This window comes from Microplitis demolitor, chromosome 8, assembly GCF_026212275.2.
Source record: "Microplitis demolitor isolate Queensland-Clemson2020A chromosome 8, iyMicDemo2.1a, whole genome shotgun sequence".
Classification (NCBI taxonomy): Eukaryota; Metazoa; Arthropoda; class Insecta; order Hymenoptera; family Braconidae; genus Microplitis; species Microplitis demolitor.
Window position 1 is genome coordinate 19,007,391 of NC_068552.1, and position 19,334 is coordinate 19,026,724.

Consider the following 19,334-nt stretch of genomic DNA (forward strand, 5'->3'; position numbering starts at 1 on the left):
TGTTGTACGACCCAATAAAAAAATAAAATTTCAAATTTTAATTATTTAAAAACTCTAAGCAGTCTAACAATTTATATAAATTTTGTGATACAGTACAACCTGGTCATAAGTCATCGAAGAAAAATTTATCTTAAGTCAAGAAAATATTTTGGAAGACGTTTTCGGGAACAAAGTCAAGATTTTTCTTCAAAGTCGAGATTTAAAAAAAATTTTCTTTAGTCAAGAATATTTACTTTCAGCTAAGATTTTTTTTTCTGTACCCCTGATAGCCACCATAACTGCAAGTTAACTTCAAGCTACGGCAGGAATCTGAAGTCAACTTAACAGCAAAAGTTGGAGTGTGAAAAGTTGCAGTCAAGTTGACAGTAGATTTTCTGTAACTTGAATTCCATTTTACTTAAAATTTTACTGTCAGATAATGACGTTAAGTTGATTGAAAGTTTCACTTCAAATTGACGACAAGTTTTTCTGTAAAATTACATTCAGTTTACGGCTGCAGATTTACATCAACATGCATGCAAGTATCCAGTCGTTGAGTTTTAATTAATGCTAAACACTTGGTACACATATGCAGAGAACTAAGCGATTACTTATAACCAGATTGTACTGTATTATTTTCAGTACTTAAATATGACCAGCTTCTTTGAGTTTTCCAACAAGAGCATCAACGTCGGGTAAGATGGACCCGGCTTGCCTGACTGGGGGTTCTTCAACCGATACGACGTCAATTCTCGCCGCAGTGTCAACTTGCAAATCTTTTGGAGTGACTTTTTTAATCGGCTTCTTCTTGGCTTTCATAATATTCGGCAGAGTAGCATAGCGAGGTTCATTCAAACGTAAATCTGCGCTGAGGACAGCCGGTGTCTTGACTTTAATAGTCTCTAGACCTCCATCAATTTCTCTAGTGATAGTCAGCTCACCCTGTCCATGTTCGATCTGCAGCAAAAATGAATTTAATTTTTTTGTAATTAAATAAATAATTACTTACCAGGTACTTACTTTGCTGCAGAATGTTCCCGTAGGCCAGTCCAAAATACCAGCAGTCATCTGGGCAGTCTGGTTGCAGTCGTCATCAATAGCTTGCTTACCAACAATAACAAGATCTGCCTTCTCATCTTGCGCCAACTTGGCGAGTATCTTTGAGACATGAAGAGGCTGGAGGGTTTCGTACTCTGGACCCGAGACCTCGACGTGGATTCCTCGGTCTGCGCCCATGGCCAGAGCAGTCCTCAGAGTTTCCTGTGCTTGAGCAGGTCCACAGCTGACAGCTATCACTTCTTGAGCCAGTTTCTTTTCCTTCATTCTAACAGCTTCCTCAACTGCTATCTCATCGAACGGGTTCATTGAATGTTTAACCCCATCGGTTACTACTCCCGTCTTATCTGGTTTCACACGTATCTAATTCACAACAGATTTATTTTATAATTGTCATGAAAATTTTAATTAAATTACCCAATTATTTGAGGTCATAAGAAAATATAACTTTTTAAAAATTATTTAAATGTTGATTACCTTTACTGCATAATCAATTACTCTTTTAACACCAACAAGAACTCGTGCCATTTTTATTATATTATATTTAAATGTATGTAATGGAAGACAAAGTACTAACAATCTGGATACTTTTACTCTGTCCCAGTTAAACTAATCTTCAAGTTTCAATCAACCAACTCAAATCTCCCTTGAGGATGAGGGATTCTATTAATTACTAATACCAACTCATCCAGAGTTCATAAGTCCAACTTTTTTTATTAATTACAAGTGGGGGCATTACGTCACAATGCAGCAATTTTCGGAGACAGTACTTACTGTTGATAAAGTACTTTGCTGATGGTAAAATCGGTTTGATTTAAATTTTGAATAAAAATATAAAAAAAAAAATAATTTCATCAGAGCAGAGTTCTGAAGAAGATAAACGGCAAAACTCAAACAAATTTGTCTGTTGTTGTTTTAATGTAAATTATGACAGCTGGACTTGATTAAAAATCTGATACGTCGGCCAAGGTGAAGAATAATCTTTAATTATTTTTAATTACTCAGTAAATAAGATATTTTCTGTTTAAAAAGAACTGGAGACGGCTATAAAACATGAAAAATAAAATAAAATTATTCAAAAAGTTTGTAAGAGGTTTTATTTATGAATTTTTAAATTTAAACTGATGCTGATACGCCGGCTAGTGAACTTTTATTTTCAAAACAACTCATTGGCACTAGAGCATGTGAGTACCGTAATTTAAAATGGGTTTATTTGTGAAATTGCAACAAAATGATGTAAAGTTGTCTGATTTTAAATAATTAATTGTTATTTTTTTTAGCCTTATAAATTTTGACTCCGAAAGTAGCAGACATTAGACAACTTAATTGTTTTTTCAAAATTTTAAAAAGTGTCAGATGTCCGCTAACTTTATTGTCTTGAAATTTTTATCGAGGTCTTAAACAGCAGAAAGTTCAGAATCTGATCTGCAGGGTCATATTTTTTAAAAAATTCAAAATTTTATTATTTCAGTTATTCAGTCTGTTATTTTAAAGATAAATATCAATGAAAATTAAAAAAGTATTGATTTTTCGACTGATGAAGTCCTCAGCAGATCAGAAATTTATTTTTATTACAAATAATTGCATATTGATGACCTCTTTATATTTTTTAATCATAATTTAAAAATAACATATTAAATAAATTCGTCCAGCTGGAAAACCAAAAAAAAAAAAAAGTTGAGTCCAGAAGCAGAATATTAAAGATAAAACCGCGATATAAATGGTTTTAAAAACAAAATTCTCAATAATTAAAATTTTAATAATAAAAAAAAAAAAATATTACATTGATATTCAAATTAAATCCATACATTTTGACTGATCAATTATTGAACATTAAAATACAAACACACGCGAATCATATTTGTATTTTTATTTTAGCAGCTGCAAATAAATTTTTCAAGTTTAAAAAATTTTCTCCTGTCATTTATTCAAATTTTTTATCTTTATCAATATATCCATCGGAATAAAAACGTTAATATTTTTTAAAAAAGTATGTATACAATTGTTAATAATAATTATATTAATAAAAACACATCATATTTATTTATTTATTTAACGTATTTAAATTTGACAGAAATGCTGACAGCGCATGCGTTCTTGTCCACGCAAAAGCTGATCCGTCGTTCCATTTTACGTTAAAGTTATCAAGACTTTGCCGAGTGACGTGGCTTCAATGACGGGTCTCTTGAGTATCACCCATTTATTGTTTAACAAAATAAAATGGTAATTCACAAAATCATCGTCCACGAATAGCCATTAATTTTAAATTTAAATTATAAAATACTCCGTTAATTTACACAAATAAATTAAAAGACTTGCACACTATTCAGGTAAGTTCTACATCTTTAACCTAACCAGTCTGTTAGCCTAATTTTTAAAATAAATAATCCATTGATCTGTGTTAAGAAATTAAACTTTGGGTAAATATTTGTCATTGAAGCAGATTATTTATCAAAAACTTTAATTTTTGATAGAATGACGACCTACGAAGATTTTATACAACAGAATGAAGACAGGGATGGAGTTCGGTTTACGTGGAACGTTTTTGCTTCGTCGAAAGTCGAAGCTACGAGGATGGTTGTACCCCTGGGGGCACTCTATCAGCTGATAAAAGAACGTCCGGACTTGCCTCCTATTTCTTATGACCCAGTTTTGTGCACCAGGTCGACATGCAGAGCGATACTTAATCCGCTCTGTCAGGTTGACTATCGCGCGAAGCTCTGGGGATGCAACTTTTGTTTCCAAAGGAATCCAGTAAGTCAATTATTGAGTGACGTCATGAGTTTTTTGAGTGTCAAAAGTACTACTGATTATCTGATGATTTTTTTTAGTTTCCTCCACAATATGCTGCTATTTCGGAGCAACATCAACCAGCAGAGCTGATTCCCATGTTTTCTACGGTAGAATACACGATAACGGTAATTTTGTAATCTATTAATTACTTTATGATAGTAGTTATCATTTATGAGCGTGACGACAAATGTTTAAAATTTATTTTACAGAGAGCGCAATGTTTGCCTCCAATATTTTTACTTGTCGTGGATACTTGCATGGACGAGGAAGAATTAGGTGCCTTGAAAGACTCTCTACAAATGTCACTATCACTATTACCACCTAGTGCATTAATAGGTTTGATTACCTTCGGTAAAATGGTCCAGGTGCATGAGTTGGGCTGCGAAGGCTGCAGCAAGAGCTACGTGTTCCGAGGTACGAAAGACCTTCAGCCTAAACAAGTCCAAGACATGCTGGGCATTGGAAGACAAGCTCCTGGTCAAAGTCAGCAGCGAGCACCTACGGGACAACCGCTTCCACCAGCAAATAGATTCCTTCAGCCTGTCCACAAATGCGACATGAGTTTGACTGACTTACTGGGAGAGCTCCAACGCGATCCTTGGCCAGTCGGTGTCGGCAAAAGACCTCTGAGGTCTACTGGAGTAGCTTTGGCTGTCGCCACAGGTCTATTGGAGGCCAGCTACGCGAACACTGGTGCCAGAATTATGATGTTTGTCGGCGGTCCTTGCTCTCAAGGTCCCGGTCAAGTCGTAACTGATGAACTTCGTCTGCCAATTCGTTCTCATCATGACATCCACAAGGACAATGCCAAGCATATGAAGAAAGCTACTAAACACTATGACTCTCTAGCTGCTCGTGCTGCCGCAAATGGTCACATTATTGATATTTACGCCTGTGCCTTGGACCAAACTGGACTGTTGGAGATGCGACAGTGTTGTAATTCAACTGGCGGGCATATGATTATGGGGGATTCATTCAATTCCTCATTATTCAAACAAACTTTCCAACGTGTCTTCGCCAAAGACGCTAAAAAAGACTTGAAAATGGCATTCAATGCCACTCTGGAGGTAAAGACATCACGGGAGCTAAAAGTTTCTGGGGTTATTGGGCCTTGCGTGTCCCTAAATGTCAAAGGAGCTTGTGTAGGTGAACAGGAAGTCGGACTCGGTGGTACTTGTCAGTGGAAGTTCTGCGCACTGATGCCCTCTACCACCGCAGCAGTATTCTTCGAGGTTGTTAATCAAAATTCCGCTCCCATTCCTCAAGGAGGTCGTGGGTGTATCCAATTTATAACGCAGTATCAGCACAGCAGTGGTCAGCGTAGAATAAGAGTTACTACTGTCGCACGAAATTGGGCTGATGCGACCACTTCACTGCATCACATCAGCGCTGGGTTTGACCAAGAGGCTGCCGCTGTTTTGATGTCAAGGCTGGCAGTAAATCGCGCTGAGAGTGATGATGGCCATGACGTATTACGTTGGGTCGACAGGATGCTTATCAGACTTTGCCAGAAGTTCGGAGAGTATGCCAAGGACGATCCCAACAGCTTCAGATTAGCCGAAAACTTTTCTTTATATCCTCAGTTCATGTATCACTTGCGTAGATCCCAATTCCTTCAAGTGTTCAACAACTCCCCGGACGAAACCAGCTTCTACAGACACATGTTGATGCGCGAAGACTTGACTAACTCTCTAATAATGGTCCAGCCTATTCTCTACAGCTACGGATTCAATGGACCACCAGAGCCAGTCTTGCTTGACACTTCGTCCATTCAGCCTGACAGAATTTTACTCATGGATACTTTCTTCCAAATCCTGATATTCCACGGAGAGGTAATTTTTTATCAATCACCAGTTTAATTAATTAATTATTAATTATTAATTATTTCACAGACAATAGCACAGTGGAGACAACTGAAGTATCAAGATCAGCCAGAATACGAAAACTTCCGCCAGCTATTAGCAGCACCAGTAGACGATGCTGCTGAAATCCTAGCCGGAAGATTCCCAGCTCCGCGTTACATCGACACTGAACAAGGTGGTTCCCAGGCTAGATTCTTGCTCAGCAAAGTCAACCCGAGTCAAACGCATAACAACATGTACGCTTACGGAGCGGTAAGTCTATAATAATTTAAAATAATTTATCTAGTCTAGTCAGCGTCACATCAGCCACAGATCATCTGTGAATGTGAATGCAGTATTGAGTTTTTTTTTTAATCATTATTTATTTTTTTTCACCATGATCCTGTGAACCAGGGGATGCCGTTACCAAGCGGGGTGTGTGTCACTTTTTAATTTTTTTTTTTTTATTTTATTTTAATTTACTCACTGGTACTGGGGACTATTTAAATCGCTTATACCTCTACTAACATTTATCAATCACCATTTACCTGCAGATATCATTTATATATTTATTTAATTAATATAATTGCTTATTAAATAATCAATAAATTAACTTAATCCGGTTTATTTAATAATTTATTTATTAATTGTTATTCAGGAAAGCGGAGCACCTGTGCTGACTGATGACGTCAGTCTCCAAGTATTTATGGAACATCTTAAAAAATTGGCGGTTTCGTCGCAAGCTTAAGAAGCCGTAGGATCCAATTATAATTAATAAAATTAAATATATATATATATTATTATTATTATTCCTTTTATATTAAATCAACAATATTAATAACTAATTAATTAATTAAGTTATAATTATAAATAAATTCAATTATATTGTCCATGTATCTGATTCCAAGCAATGAAAATCAATTCAATGCAATTTTTTTTTTTTTTAATTACTCTGGGGACGTCGAATTAAAATTATATATTATTTAATTAATTAACGGTATCAATTACAATGCAGATATATTAATTAATAATTACTTGTATATTTACAATAGTTTTAAATATTTTAAAAATTTTATTAATTATTTTTAAACATTCATACTTACTTGTAATAGACAATTATTTTTTATGTACGGATAAAAAATGAGGGCTTATAAAATATGTGTAGACAATTATTATTATTTTTATCGCTTATAATTATGGTTGTAATTAATAGTAATGTAATGGGTTAAATACTTATGTAAAAAATAAGGGTGTGCGAGTAGATCGAATTATTCAAATTTTTGTCAGAGGTACAAAAGTAAAACTCCGATACGAATCTACAAAATTTTATTTTTGGTTTCTTAAAAAATTAAGGCTATTCTCAAACAGTGCCCCCCTCCCCGCTTTTTTGGAATATTCAATGACTTTCAGTTATAATGATAGTATTAAAATTTTGATAATTAATTAAAAAATAGTTGAAGCATTATTTGAAAAAAGGGCAACACAATTACACTTTCGCAAAGATAGATTTTTAAAAAAATGATTTACAATTGACATCAATTAGGAGATAAACGAAATTTGAAAAATAAATTTCATTTAATTCCTAATTGATAACGACAGTAATTTTTATTAAATTCTATACCTCGGCGAAATTGTAACTGCGTTGTTTGTTTTTCAATTAATGCTTTAATTTTTTTTTATTAATTATGAAAATTTAAATACTGTTATGACAGTTCAAAGTCATTGAATATTTTTAAAAAGTGGGGGACACCGTCTGAGGCTGGCCTTGAATAAAAATTTTATACTTGAAAGATCAGAATTTTTTAGATTCGAATCGTGAAGTTTTAAGAGTTTCAAATAATTCGAACTTTCAAATTATTTTAAATTCCGAATTTAAATATATTCGATTAGATTCGCATACCCCTAGAAAAAAAGTAAACAAATTTTTTTTTAAAATTGACGTTTAATTTAGCACTCAAAAAAAATAAGTACAAAGTTCATTTATGTTATCTTTATAACCAAGAGTAATTGTCATTAAAAGTATTGGCCGATAATTATTCGTATGTAATTATATATTTGGTAAAATGAGCTTTAAAAATAATTATTCAAATTATTTATAAACAGCCAAGTTTAAATAAAATAATAATAATAATAAACAATTATAACAATGACTTAAAAGAAAATTTGATCCATTAATCTCAATCATTAAAAGACATTTGCTAGTATATGGCATCAGCAGTTCACCCGTAAAATAAATATATATCAAGTACTATTTACACTTGGTTCATTCTATATATAATTATTTAAATTAATTAATTTGTTCATTAATTAATTTTCATATATGTATAATAATAAATTGTCTCTAACTAAGAAAACGTATAGACATCTTCTGCTCGACGTCTGTCCTCTCGAGTACTTTACAGAACTCCTCGAACGAGATCATGTTGTCGCCGTTCTCGTCAGCTTCAACAATCGTCCTCTCCACAATACTATTGAGTTGTTCTTCACTGGAATTCAAATATATTTATTATTTTTTTTAAACATAAACAATCACGTCGTTTTCTCTTATATTCTGTTGCCATTTTATTTTGACGTTCGATTTTTAGTTTTCCCTAATTTCTAATAACTAATTTTTTTAATATTCAAATTTGCCGCGTAAATAATGAAAATAATTAATGAATTATTGATAAAAATACAAAATTTAAGGAAAATTTTTTAGTATAATTAATATAATTATTCACACAAATTTCAATAAAATGATTAAATTTCAATTTTGAAATTTCGCGCCAAGTTAGCGCTACTGCGCGTCACTGTAGTCGACGTTCAAATTTTTGCTAGAGTGGGGGCAGTCGAATGAATCGCGAATCGATTGCTGTGTATCAACTGGCGGTTCGATAGCGGCAGTCAGTATCATTAACAATGGCAGCAGTAGTTCAGATTTTTCTTTGCGTTTGAATTAATAGACAGTATTAAAGTGGCGTCGTGTAATTATCCATAAAATTTGTTGCTTATAGTTATTGTTTAATTAAAATGTGCAGTGTTTGTAAAATTTAAATTGTGCAGTGTTTGTGGTGTCGTTAATTATTGAGTGTTCAGTGCTAGTGAAAAGTGTTGCTGATGGCTGCTGCTGGCTTCCTCGTTCCTGACCAAAATCATCTGGCATCGTCTGGTGGGGAAATAGCAGTTAAGTGACGTTTTTTAGCTGAAATACACTTGGAGCAATTTATTTCAAATCTCCAAGTGTATTAGGACACCCTTCTGCATATTATTTCTCCACCAAGGTTTGTTCAAACACTTTCGTGTTTTTTTTTTTTTTTTTTTTTTTTTTTTCAATTTTTCAAATATTTTTCTATCACATACTACCGCCATTTTATTTTGACTTACGATTTTAAATTTTTCTCACATTTTTAATAATTTATTTTTCGAATTATTTTTGAGTTTACTGAATATAATTATTGACACAAATAAATTTTAATGAAATTATTAAATTTCAATTTTGAAATTTCGCGCCAAGTTGACGCTACTGCGCTTTGCTATGTTTAGCGTTCAAATTTTTACTAGAGTGGGGGCAATCGAATGAATCGCAAAATCGATTGCTGTGTATCAACTGACGGTTCGATAGTGGCAGTCAGTATCTTCGACAACTTCAGTAGTAGTCTACATCCTTCTTTACGTTTGAATTGAAAAACAGTATTGCAGTGGAGTCGTGTAAAATTGTACAGTGATTGTAACATTTCTTTTGATAATTTAAATTATGCAAAGTGTTCAGTGTTTAGTGCAAGTGAAAAGTGTTCAGTGTTTAGTGTTAGTGTAAAGTGATGTGAATTGCTGGTGCTGATAACTTCCAAGTTCCTGAACAAAATCACCTGGCATCGTCTGGTAGAAAATAGCAGTCAAGTGACGTTTTTTAGCTGAAATACACTTGGAGCAATTTATTTCAAATCTCCAAGTGTATTAGGACACCCTTCTGCATATTATTTCTCCACCAAGGTTTGTTCAAACACTTGCGTTTTTATTTTCAAATATTTTTATCATGTTCTGCCGCCATTTTATTTTGATTTACGTAAAATTTCTCTCGTATTTCTAATAATTTATTTTCCGAATATTTAAATTTACCGCGCAAGTAAGAATATTTAGTAAAGGTGGATTCCGATATGCGCAGCACTGCTTGTGACCATGCGCAATGCAAAACATAATACAAGATAAGTGATAAATTTATTGTTTATTCCAATATGAGTGTGAATTTTTCAAATTTTAAAATAAATAAATAAAATATGAATAGAAAAATATATTCATTCAGATAATCGAAAAAATAGTGCCCGCGTATTTTTAAACTTCATTATTCAAATTAATTTATTTATTTATTTGAAATTATAAATTATTCCCCGTCTTTTACATTCACTCCCATTATTTCGATTATTATACAACTTTTCATTGGTTTCCCAACTCATTCTAATACTGGAAGACAAGAAAATTATTGAATCAAAATTTACCATCTCATAAAAATTTTTATCAATCAGCTATTTTTTCGCGTTATGAAATAAACTAATAAAATTTAAATGTAAGTTAGATAAATTTATTAATTAGGTCTTACCTAATGTTAGCACCAACCATCATATGCAAAATAGCTAAGAGTTCATCTTTGGAGATCATTTCGTCATTATCTAAGTCATACATTTTAAAGGCAACTGTAAATAATAATAATAATAATTAATTAATTTAAATAATACGGCAATTTTTTCACGATCAATAATTGCGAAATTTTAATTGACACACCAACAAATATTATCAGCATCACTGTCAACTCAATTATCGATTGTAAAAACTTGGAGAGTAATTTATTTATGATATTGAAGTTAGCTGATGTTTAATAATTTTTTAATTTTTTTTAAAAACAATAAATTATATAAAAAAAATATTTGAAAAAATTGCACCTCTATCTATTTTCATTTTCTACATGTGCATATTTTTATTTTATTTTTTTTTTAATTAATTTGTTGAAATAAAAAATCCGAAATTTTTTAATTGTTTCCTAACTTCCGGGTCTGAGTGTGAATGTAGCAAACATCAGATAAATTCAAAATTTTATATAAATAGAGTAAGTAATTAAAAAAATAATTTTTATAAAAAATGCGCTTATTAAATTAAAAATTTTCTAAATCTGCATTTTTTATAAATTTTATTTTATTAATTATTTACTCTACTTATTAATAATTTTAAATTTGTCTGACTGCTACATTCACATTCATAACTTTGATACACATGACAGCTGTCATTGAAAATTTAAAAAAAAATGGGGAGAACTGTCTGTGAATGGCTTTAATATTAACAAATGAATGAATAAATTACTTTCTGCACTTACATCTCAATTTTTCCTGCCTATTATTCAGCCTATTCGGACTATTTTTTTTAATCGGCCTAAATAGAGCAAGTACTTGCATAAATTGCAAAAAATTAACCCTGTCATTTCCACTTTCTTCGAAAAATGCATTGACAATTCTTTCACCTAGCGGGTTTATAGCCAGCTCAGGAATCCTCAGGAAGTCTTCCCGACTCAGAGTGCCACAATCACCCCGATCTAGGCTCGTAAATCTGCTGTACAGTCGTTCTATTTGATTTGGAGTAACTAAAACAATAAATAAATAAATCGTAAATGAAATTTCATCATAAAATAAATTATTGACAAAACTTACATCCAGTGGCTTCTTGGATCTGTGCAATTTCCTCCTCGCGCAAAAGCAGACTTGATTTATTGCCCATTATTATTTATTCCAGTTAATTATATAAATGACTATTAAATACCAGACCAGAGCTGAGTGGACTTGATAGCAATGAGAATTTATATTCACCAAGCAAGTGTTTTATTAAATTAATACTCAGTCCTTAGCGTACACATTATCGTTTAATGATGATGTGAGGGCAAAGTACGCTTAAATAATATTACTTGCTACTTACTACACAAATCAATTTTTGTGTGACAGCTGATAGGTTAGGCCCCCATTACTCCCATGTCCGCGGCCATCTTTACCCCAGTGACGAATTACGCGGCAAAGTCCCCAGCCCCAGTGAATTTTAAATTCCGCCCGAGTTCTGACAATTTAAATTTACCGCCAGCCCTCTCGTCCAGTAAAATCATCAGTAATTAATTTTCTAATAAATTACACTGATAACCTGGTGAACTGGCTCATCTCCTCGGTACTTGGAGTTGAAGTTGTCAACTCAAGGTCATGGTTTGTTATTTAAATTTTTTTTGCTCGTGTAAAAATTACTGAGGAGCGGGGGTTCGTAATTGTAGTTTCGGTCATTCATAACAATGGCGGCATTGAAAGCAAGTGTTTGCTGATGATGTTTTGTGTGTGACTGATTCTAATAATATTTTATATTTAAACCTGATGTGTATGTATATTAATAGCGGTTATTAAAACACAGACGTTAGTCTGCTCTGGTTAAATTGTGCACACATTTGCCCCTGTGTTAATACTCATACAGATTTAATGCTGAGTAATAATAATAATTATTATTTAAAAGTTTGTTTGGATATATAACAAGTGCCTTAAATCGTTTACACTTTACGTCATGGAGGAGAGGTAAGTCACGAGTCAAGATTGTTTACATGATTTATAACTCGTGCGTTTTTGTATAAAAATTTAATAAAAGCTACTTCTATTTATTTTTTCTAATAATAGGATGGAGAACATGTCGCCTGGGAGACCAAACAAAACATCAAGTTCCTCGAGGAAACATAAAAAAAGAGGAAACAAAAGGAGCAACGTCAACAAGGTCGATAGCTGGTGCAGTGAAGATCAAACGGATATGAGTTGCGACCCGGTACCGGGTATTGATTACGCTCCGATGTTCTGGCAACAATCAGCAGCAGTTGGCCCTCATGTTGCACCGATGCGCAATGGCCAGAGACTCTTCACTACGATGTCCGATCCAAGTTTCTGCGGGTACTCTACAGTTCCCGTGGCCTATGCGATGGAACCCGTCTCGATGCCGGGGATCTATCCTCTGTACAGGCCGACTCCTCAGCCAAACTACCGACCACCGCGAGGCAGACCCAGGAGAAACATTCCCCAGCACCATCCGACCCATTCCCAGGCCCATCAGGGCATCAGCAACATCAGCAACATCAGCGGAGTCGCCAACGGGTACTCGAGTCTCCAGGAAAACAGGACCAGCTTCTCAACTTTGTACCAGAATGGAGACTACACTTCACTGCCTCCTTCTGCTAACAATCACATCGTCACTGACGGCGATGACTTGAATTCGGAGCACAGGAGGTACTCGGACCCAGGTCTAGGTCCTGCAGACCTGCCGCCTTACACCAACAGCGAGGACTCTGACAGCGGTGGCAGCTCCAGTTCTATCACGACTATCGGGAAAAATAATAAACTCGTTCTTTCTTTAGTCGAGCAGGTAATTTTTGTTTGCTTTTAATTTTTAGTTTATGAGCTAGCGTTAAAATAATAATAATGTCTGGTATATTAACAGATGACTGCGCTAAGAGAAGCAAATAGCCAGATGTTTAAACAACTTAACGAAACAAAACTGTCATTAGAAAATGTAACTACGGAATTAGGTGAAATAAAACAACACGCGTCCTCAGATTATCAGCCAGGAATGTTATCAGGTATATTTAATAATAAACAATATTTAACCACTGTCTATTTAAATATACTCTAGCTTAAGTTAAATTAATATTTATTTTGTAGATATTATTAGCGAGATTCGACAAGCAAATAAAACGTTAGATGAAACAATCGATGCAAGAATAAACGCGATAGTTGAGGAGAAAACCCGACAAAAACTACTAGAGCTTGACGACCTCAAGGTAAGATCAAATTATACTCATTACAACCGTCACGACTGGGCTCGGGACCCGTCGATTCATTCTTCACATTATACCGCAGCCTTTTTATTACTACTTTCCTACCAACTAATACCATCAGCCGCAGCCAGAAACCCGATCCCCGCGTCTCCCTACCTCACCAAAACCGCCGAGTTTTCAAAACAATGTAAATATTAGTTGATTATTATTGAGTTCCTTGGGAAATGTGGGAACGGAAAGACGCCGTCCAGAGGCTGATACATAAATTTTACGTGTCCATTAAACGAAAGACGCGATACCGGGGCAGTAAAGCCTGGTATCCTACAGCTTGCCTCTTCAGGTTCGGTCATCCATCAGATGTTTGCTCTGGTTCGTGTGCTCTGTTTGATCAGGACCGGGCCAGGTGATACTTCTCTACCTCTTGTTCCCGTTCTCTTTTTTTTTATTATCGTAGACACAAAATTTTACATAACAGAGACACGATCATTTTACCATTAATTATTAATATAATTTATGAAAAATCTATTATCATTATTATTAAATTAAATGTAATCATCATTAGCGATAGTTTTTTTCAATATTATTATTTGCCGAGTACAGCAAAGAGTTTGCTGAGTTTGCATAGAAATTAGTTAGCTCGTTGTAAATTATCGTGCGCTGCATCCTTGATGAATTTCACAAGAGTTATATCTGGCTTGATAAATACTAGGTAGACATACACATCTTCCGTGGTAAGCACGTCGGAATATAAATGGACGGAGGCTTAAAAAATTTATATACCACTTGAGAGATTCCGTGTCTTACGGAGGCGTAAAATGCGTGTAAAATTTTATGTGCAACGATAATTAATTCCTCGAGTTCTCGGTAAGATTTACCGTCAGCGACGACTTCCGAGGACAACTAAGTCCTATGTCAGCACAATATATTATTACAAATATATGCAATTCGTTTCCATAACGTCGCAGATGATTGCGACATCGATATATTAACTCTTTCATCATCGATCAAACAATAAATACATCTTGAATAATGATAAAATATATGTACATATACATATATATATATATATATATAATATGCTATTATTTTATGATTAATATTTAAGGTAATGAGGCCTATAAAATTTCGTAAGTCAACTGGCGTTTAATTTACTCGAGATAACTTTATTATTGATGGATTAAAAAGCCGCGCATAAGTGATCTGATTACGTCGTAGGGGCGTCGTCCAACCCTAATGCTACCGAGGTATATTACACTGCGATGTACATATAGGAAGTAACGGTGGTTTCAAAAGTTATTGGGTTTCACGTGGGGTGATGCGTGCACGCGATGATTGATACTGAGAAAAAAAGAGAGAGAGGGAGAGAGATAGAGAGATAGATGGGGGAATCGTGTACATGAGAATGGAGATACGAGAGCCAAGTCGAGGCACTTAGCGACTGTCAGAGCCTCTCCCTCGACCTCTTTCTACTCTTTACTTGGTCTTCTCGGGTTTCAACCTTCCATTAGCCTCATCAACCGTAGCAATGGCCGACTAGTATCCGCCATAAGCGCATAGACGTAATTTCCTAATTGAACCATTGGATGATATCCCATGCCATCTAAAATGTTTCGTTTTTTTTTCTCCTCTCACCGCCCGCTTCATCCTCCTCCTACTCAGTCCTCCAGGCCCATCATTTATTACATTGCTGGAGTATGGGTGGCTTTAATTGTTTGTCTTATTTTTTATTGGGCAATTAATCGTAGGAACAACTGGCCAAAATGACCGAGCAAAAGGCCAAGGGAGACAGAAGGATTGCAAAGTTGGAGGAGGAGGTTGCTAGTCTTAAAATTAATGCCTCCAAGTAAGTATCGTGTAATAATTATTTATTTTTATTTAGGGTAGACTCTGCTCGCTGTAGCTTGACAGTACTGATGACTGATTATTTATAAATTAGTTAATATGTAAATTAATAAGTTTAATTAAAATTTGTATGGGATAATAAAAGGTGGATGGTTTAATGAGCTAATGCTTTAATAACGTTGCTTTGGTACTAGCAATGAGGGTCGGGAGATCGCAGCCTTCGAAGAAGAGACACTGGCGCTGAGACGTGAGCTCCAAGAAGCACGGGCGAGAAACACTGCTGAGAATCGAGTGGCTAAGTGCGTAGAAGCATCATCGATAACGAGATCTATTGCGTCTTTAACTTTCAATTCACCCTGTATAACAACCAGCACCCCCGTGCGTACCAACTTCCACGAGCTCAAAAGCTCCAGTTCCATTGCTCCAGTCACCACTTCATCCTCAACTTCGTCTGACTCATCTCCCTCACCTTTATCCCCATCCGACTCGTCGAGGAACCTGGAGAGCATCGGCGCAGATCAGCTTGACGAAGACTGGGAGTGGAAAAAAGGATCCACTGAGGCCACTGGTACCTTGGACCGGCTTACAGAGCCGCCCAGCCACGATGACAAGATCAATGAAAAGCTAGACAGTGAAAACAAGGAGATCAAAGAATTGATTGCTGATAATAATTACTGGAAAAATTCTAGAGGCTCTCTCACATCAATGCGCCCGGATCAAAGGGAAGCTTTCGAACGATTGTTGCATTTTCACTTTGAAAGAAACTCTGTGACAACAGGCCACAATTTTCATCGCACAGCGGTAGTACGTCGCAAAAGCGACGGCACAAATAGTTTTAAAAAAATTTCAAAATTTCCTTGTTTGAGAGCCGTCTCCACGAGTTCCCTTCCCTCCATACCAGACCCCAATCCTGAAGAAAAAAAGTCCGAAGCCAGCGACGGCAGTCATCCAGCGTCCGAAGCTCAGGAGAAACACGAGGGCATCGAGGTACCGGACGTCGTTGTGGTTCCTGGAAAATCAGTGGTACCTAAAAATTTGTGCTCGACGAGAATCCTGACATCCAGTGTCCTCAAAGCACCTTCACGCGCCACTTTTACCACCGCCTATATTTAGGTTACGTACGGGGCCACTGAATAAGCCATATTTACTGTGCCATCACAAATTGGGGCTTCATTATTTGGGTTTTAACTTGCCAATACTACTGTAAAAATTTCACGTAGGTCCATCATCTGCTCATTTGTTTCATCTTGTCTGCATGCCGCACACTCTGTACTATACTTTTATTGTACTTCCTCTATTTTATTTAATTACTCAACTAACACTAATCCTCTTAACTTTTTAATCAGCAAATCTATCATATCACCAGTCACTAAAAAAATAAATTTCATTTAATTTATTTTACTTCTATAGATACTTTGCTCGCTTATCACCAACTTGTTGTCATTAACAATAAATTTAAATTAAATTACTCACGTAGTAAAAACTAAAAAACAACCACACACATCTATCTTTATTTTCTAGTCAGCAGCATGGCTTAGCTCTAAATCTAAACTATTTGCTTAGCTTGCTTCTAAAGAAAATCTTACATACGTTTCTTTCGACCGATTATTAGACGAGGATTAAGGGAAGAAAGAGAGGAAAAGAACGTAACCGGAAACGTGATTTATCAGACTGGAGAAACTGGTGGCGGTACTGCGTAAAAAGGTGAGCGGTCTCAACATCACCGATCATCATCACCATCGTCATCGTCATCAATCAGTAGACTCCGTGGATTTTTCGACTCCTGCATCAGTGTCGTCTGTCAGCGATGCGTTGCCTCACACTACTGCTGAGCTTCCCGATGATGATAATGGCAACAATGACAATGACAACGATGACAACAGCGACGATACCGAGTCCGGACATTCAATTTACAGCAACAATGACTCGACAATCAGCAGCAGCGTCAGCATGGGCGGTCCAGTTACAGATCTTTGAAATATTTTCATATTAAATAATTATTTTTACATCGAGTTTTAAATATTTTTTATTTATTTATAAATAATAAGCAATGCATTTATTTTTAATTTACAATAATATCAATAATAATCATAATTATAATAATAATAATAAAACGTAGACCAATGATTGCCTCAATCGCACGACGGTAGTAGTTTTAATATCAATAGCGCCAAATAAATATATGTATATATAAATATGATCTGAATGAGCTCATTTACTGTCTATTTAGATAAATAATCAACAATTATTTATTAAATATTTTTTTATTGTATTTAAATTAATAATTATAAATAATATTTAAAATAATAATTAATTGTTAAAATATTACCTCGTTATTTATCGTCACGAGTATTTATTTTTATCACCGCTCATGAATACGCATCTGATAAGGATTATATAAAAAATCTTTTTATTATTTGATAAGCTAGATGCGTGTATGATTCACTTAATAATATTTTCTTAACTTAAATTATTTTTCTAAATACTTTTAAATTAATAAATTTATCAGAGCTTTAGTTTTTAAATAATAATTATGTGTCTGCAGTATAAAAATAAATATTCGACCTCATTAATTTCATTACTGCAATTACAATAATAATAATTAATAATCATTTTAAAAAAAGTGAGCTTATTTAAACGATAGCAATAATTTACAGAATTTAAAACGACTTATGTGCTCAGCGCACGACATTATTTAATATACGTAATACAATAATTGTAATAATATATAACATTTAAATATACACATATATATAAGAAGCTTTATTTAAATCACGCGGCCTTTTTCAAATATACGTAAAAAGTTTATTAAATAAATAATTATAATTGTTATATTTTCTGCGATTAATTAATTGGTCAATACTCGGGCTCGCGAGCGACAAATAGATTTAAAGATGATTAAATAATTATTTTGTTTGATAATAAATTTAAAAAGTGCCATTATATAAATATAAATATAAAAAAATATATTCATTGATATAATAGTAGACATTTGTACAACTTTTAAACATTTATCGAGTAAATATGATTAATGTATATACTCTCAACACACGGCTTTAAAATAATAATTACCGAGTGAATTAAACTTCCTTTTTTTTTTTTTTAAATACAATTATTATTCTATTTACCAGCAAGTACTTATGCTGATATTTTCTCTCTGTATTTTTGTTTATAATTGTAAATACGAAGCTCGTTTATATCAATAAATAAACATAATTTTAATAATTAAATAAAATAACAAAAAAAAAAAAGAAGTAAAAATAGTTATGTTAATATTTATTAAAATCTGAAAATGTATACTTAATTTATAGACATAACTTTCGGTGAGTGTATAAAATACATAAATATTTTTTTAGTCGTTATCAATAAAGTGGCTATCGCTATAACTTGAGTAGACAAACTGTTATTCCTACATATGGATCTTTGTTTTTTCTACTGTACTCTTTGTCTTTGTCTTAATTAAACTAAAAAAATCTAGGGCATGGTTTACATTAATATTTAGTATTTTATATCTAGTATGTAGTATTTAATATTTAATATTTAACACTATTATATTATATTGTATTAGATATTTATTTAAAGAATGTCATGTAATGTAACGAGGATTGACGAGTTGAGTAATAAATTTTTCTACATCCTAGCAAAATATGCGTACATGTCTATGGCTTAACATTTTATTTGGTTTGATGATACATACTCGTAAGCTCGTGGAGAACCACTGAACTCCATGTTGACATAATCGACCCCACGTCGAGACTCTAGTGGTGCGTTGGGTTGAATTCTTCGCTGGTTTTACCGAGTACAAGACTCGTCAACATTTTACACATCCTATCTTATATACATTATCGCGAATATTTCTGCACATTTATCTGAGCTTGGAAATAAATTTACGGCTGCGAATTTTTGAAATTAAATTTATTAAGAGTAAAAACAAAAATTTTTTAAATATTGACTTTAGTTAATAATTACAATCATACTTTTTTTTTTTAATTTTTTCAAATTTGAAATTCAAA

At 33.8% G+C, this 19,334-nt stretch overlaps 4 protein-coding genes across 8 annotated transcripts; 2 read left to right on the top strand and 2 right to left on the bottom strand.

Annotated features, from left to right (window-relative positions):
- Nucleotides 1-17: 17 nt before the first annotated feature.
- Nucleotides 18-1,754, bottom strand: LOC103572419 (electron transfer flavoprotein subunit beta). Its single transcript, XM_008551035.3, has 3 exons — nt 1,513-1,754; nt 1,000-1,398; nt 18-936 (listed from the first exon to the last, which is right to left on the bottom strand). Exons 1-3 carry the CDS (start codon nt 1,561-1,563, stop codon nt 625-627), a joined length of 762 nt encoding a protein of 253 aa, XP_008549257.1. The 5' UTR covers nt 1,564-1,754; the 3' UTR covers nt 18-624.
- A 1,410-nt stretch (nt 1,755-3,164) lies between these two features.
- LOC103572420 (protein transport protein Sec23A) lies at nt 3,165-6,565 on the top strand. Of its 2 annotated transcripts, XM_008551036.3 has the most exons (7): nt 3,165-3,365; nt 3,510-3,789; nt 3,867-3,953; nt 4,038-5,660; nt 5,721-5,942; nt 6,084-6,104; nt 6,328-6,565. In XM_008551036.3, the coding sequence occupies exons 2-7, from the start codon at nt 3,511-3,513 to the stop codon at nt 6,415-6,417; spliced, it is 2,322 nt and encodes a 773-aa protein (XP_008549258.1). In that variant the 5' UTR covers nt 3,165-3,365; nt 3,510; the 3' UTR covers nt 6,418-6,565. The 2 variants fall into 2 exon arrangements, with proteins under 2 accessions (XP_008549258.1, XP_008549259.1); XM_008551037.3 differs by lacking the exon at nt 6,084-6,104.
- Nucleotides 6,566-6,655: 90 nt separating this feature from the next.
- Nucleotides 6,656-11,657, bottom strand: LOC103572423 (calcineurin B homologous protein 1). Its single transcript, XM_008551043.3, has 4 exons — nt 11,342-11,657; nt 11,011-11,274; nt 10,243-10,336; nt 6,656-8,155 (listed from the first exon to the last, which is right to left on the bottom strand). Exons 1-4 carry the CDS (start codon nt 11,406-11,408, stop codon nt 8,011-8,013), a joined length of 570 nt encoding a protein of 189 aa, XP_008549265.1. The 5' UTR covers nt 11,409-11,657; the 3' UTR covers nt 6,656-8,010.
- A 283-nt stretch (nt 11,658-11,940) lies between these two features.
- Nucleotides 11,941-19,265, top strand: LOC103572422 (uncharacterized). Of its 4 annotated transcripts, none has more exons than XM_053741403.1 (7): nt 11,949-12,235; nt 12,335-13,067; nt 13,143-13,281; nt 13,364-13,482; nt 15,225-15,322; nt 15,516-15,620; nt 16,934-17,120. In XM_053741403.1, the coding sequence occupies exons 1-7, from the start codon at nt 12,225-12,227 to the stop codon at nt 17,019-17,021; spliced, it is 1,293 nt and encodes a 430-aa protein (XP_053597378.1). In that variant the 5' UTR covers nt 11,949-12,224; the 3' UTR covers nt 17,022-17,120. The 4 variants fall into 4 exon arrangements, with proteins under 4 accessions (XP_008549260.1, XP_053597378.1, XP_008549261.1 ...); XM_008551039.3 differs by having other exon boundaries at nt 11,950-12,235; nt 16,992-19,265; XM_008551038.3 differs by lacking the exon at nt 16,934-17,120 and having other exon boundaries at nt 11,941-12,235; nt 15,516-16,836.
- Nucleotides 19,266-19,334: the final 69 nt, after the last annotated feature.

What these genes read in the sequence shown, in the direction of transcription:
- LOC103572420 (XM_008551036.3), top strand. Translation starts at nt 3,511, where the DNA reads ATGACGACCTACGAAGATTTTATACAACAGAATGAAGACAGGGATGGA. An exon ending in CGGTAGAATACACGATAACG is followed by an intron (nt 3,954 to 4,037) that starts GTAATTTTGTAA and finishes TTTATTTTACAG; the next exon opens with AGAGCGCAATGTTTGCCTCC. An exon ending in GGATGCCGTTACCAAGCGGG is followed by an intron (nt 6,105 to 6,327) that starts GTGTGTGTCACT and finishes ATTGTTATTCAG; the next exon opens with GAAAGCGGAGCACCTGTGCT.
- LOC103572422 (XM_008551038.3), top strand. An exon ending in TTCTTTCTTTAGTCGAGCAG is followed by an intron (nt 13,068 to 13,142) that starts GTAATTTTTGTT and finishes GTATATTAACAG; the next exon opens with ATGACTGCGCTAAGAGAAGC. An exon ending in TCAGCCAGGAATGTTATCAG is followed by an intron (nt 13,282 to 13,363) that starts GTATATTTAATA and finishes TTTATTTTGTAG; the next exon opens with ATATTATTAGCGAGATTCGA.
- LOC103572423 (XM_008551043.3), bottom strand. Translation starts at nt 11,408, where the DNA reads ATGGGCAATAAATCAAGTCTGCTTTTGCGCGAGGAGGAAATTGCACAG. An exon ending in GATCCAAGAAGCCACTGGAT is followed by an intron (nt 11,275 to 11,341) that starts GTAAGTTTTGTC and finishes TTATTGTTTTAG; the next exon opens with TTACTCCAAATCAAATAGAA. An exon ending in TAGGCAGGAAAAATTGAGAT is followed by an intron (nt 10,337 to 11,010) that starts GTAAGTGCAGAA and finishes TATTATTTACAG; the next exon opens with TTGCCTTTAAAATGTATGAC.
- LOC103572419 (XM_008551035.3), bottom strand. Translation starts at nt 1,563, where the DNA reads ATGGCACGAGTTCTTGTTGGTGTTAAAAGAGTAATTGATTATGCAGTA. An exon ending in TAATTGATTATGCAGTAAAG is followed by an intron (nt 1,399 to 1,512) that starts GTAATCAACATT and finishes GTTGTGAATTAG; the next exon opens with ATACGTGTGAAACCAGATAA. An exon ending in CGGGAACATTCTGCAGCAAA is followed by an intron (nt 937 to 999) that starts GTAAGTACCTGG and finishes TTTTTGCTGCAG; the next exon opens with ATCGAACATGGACAGGGTGA.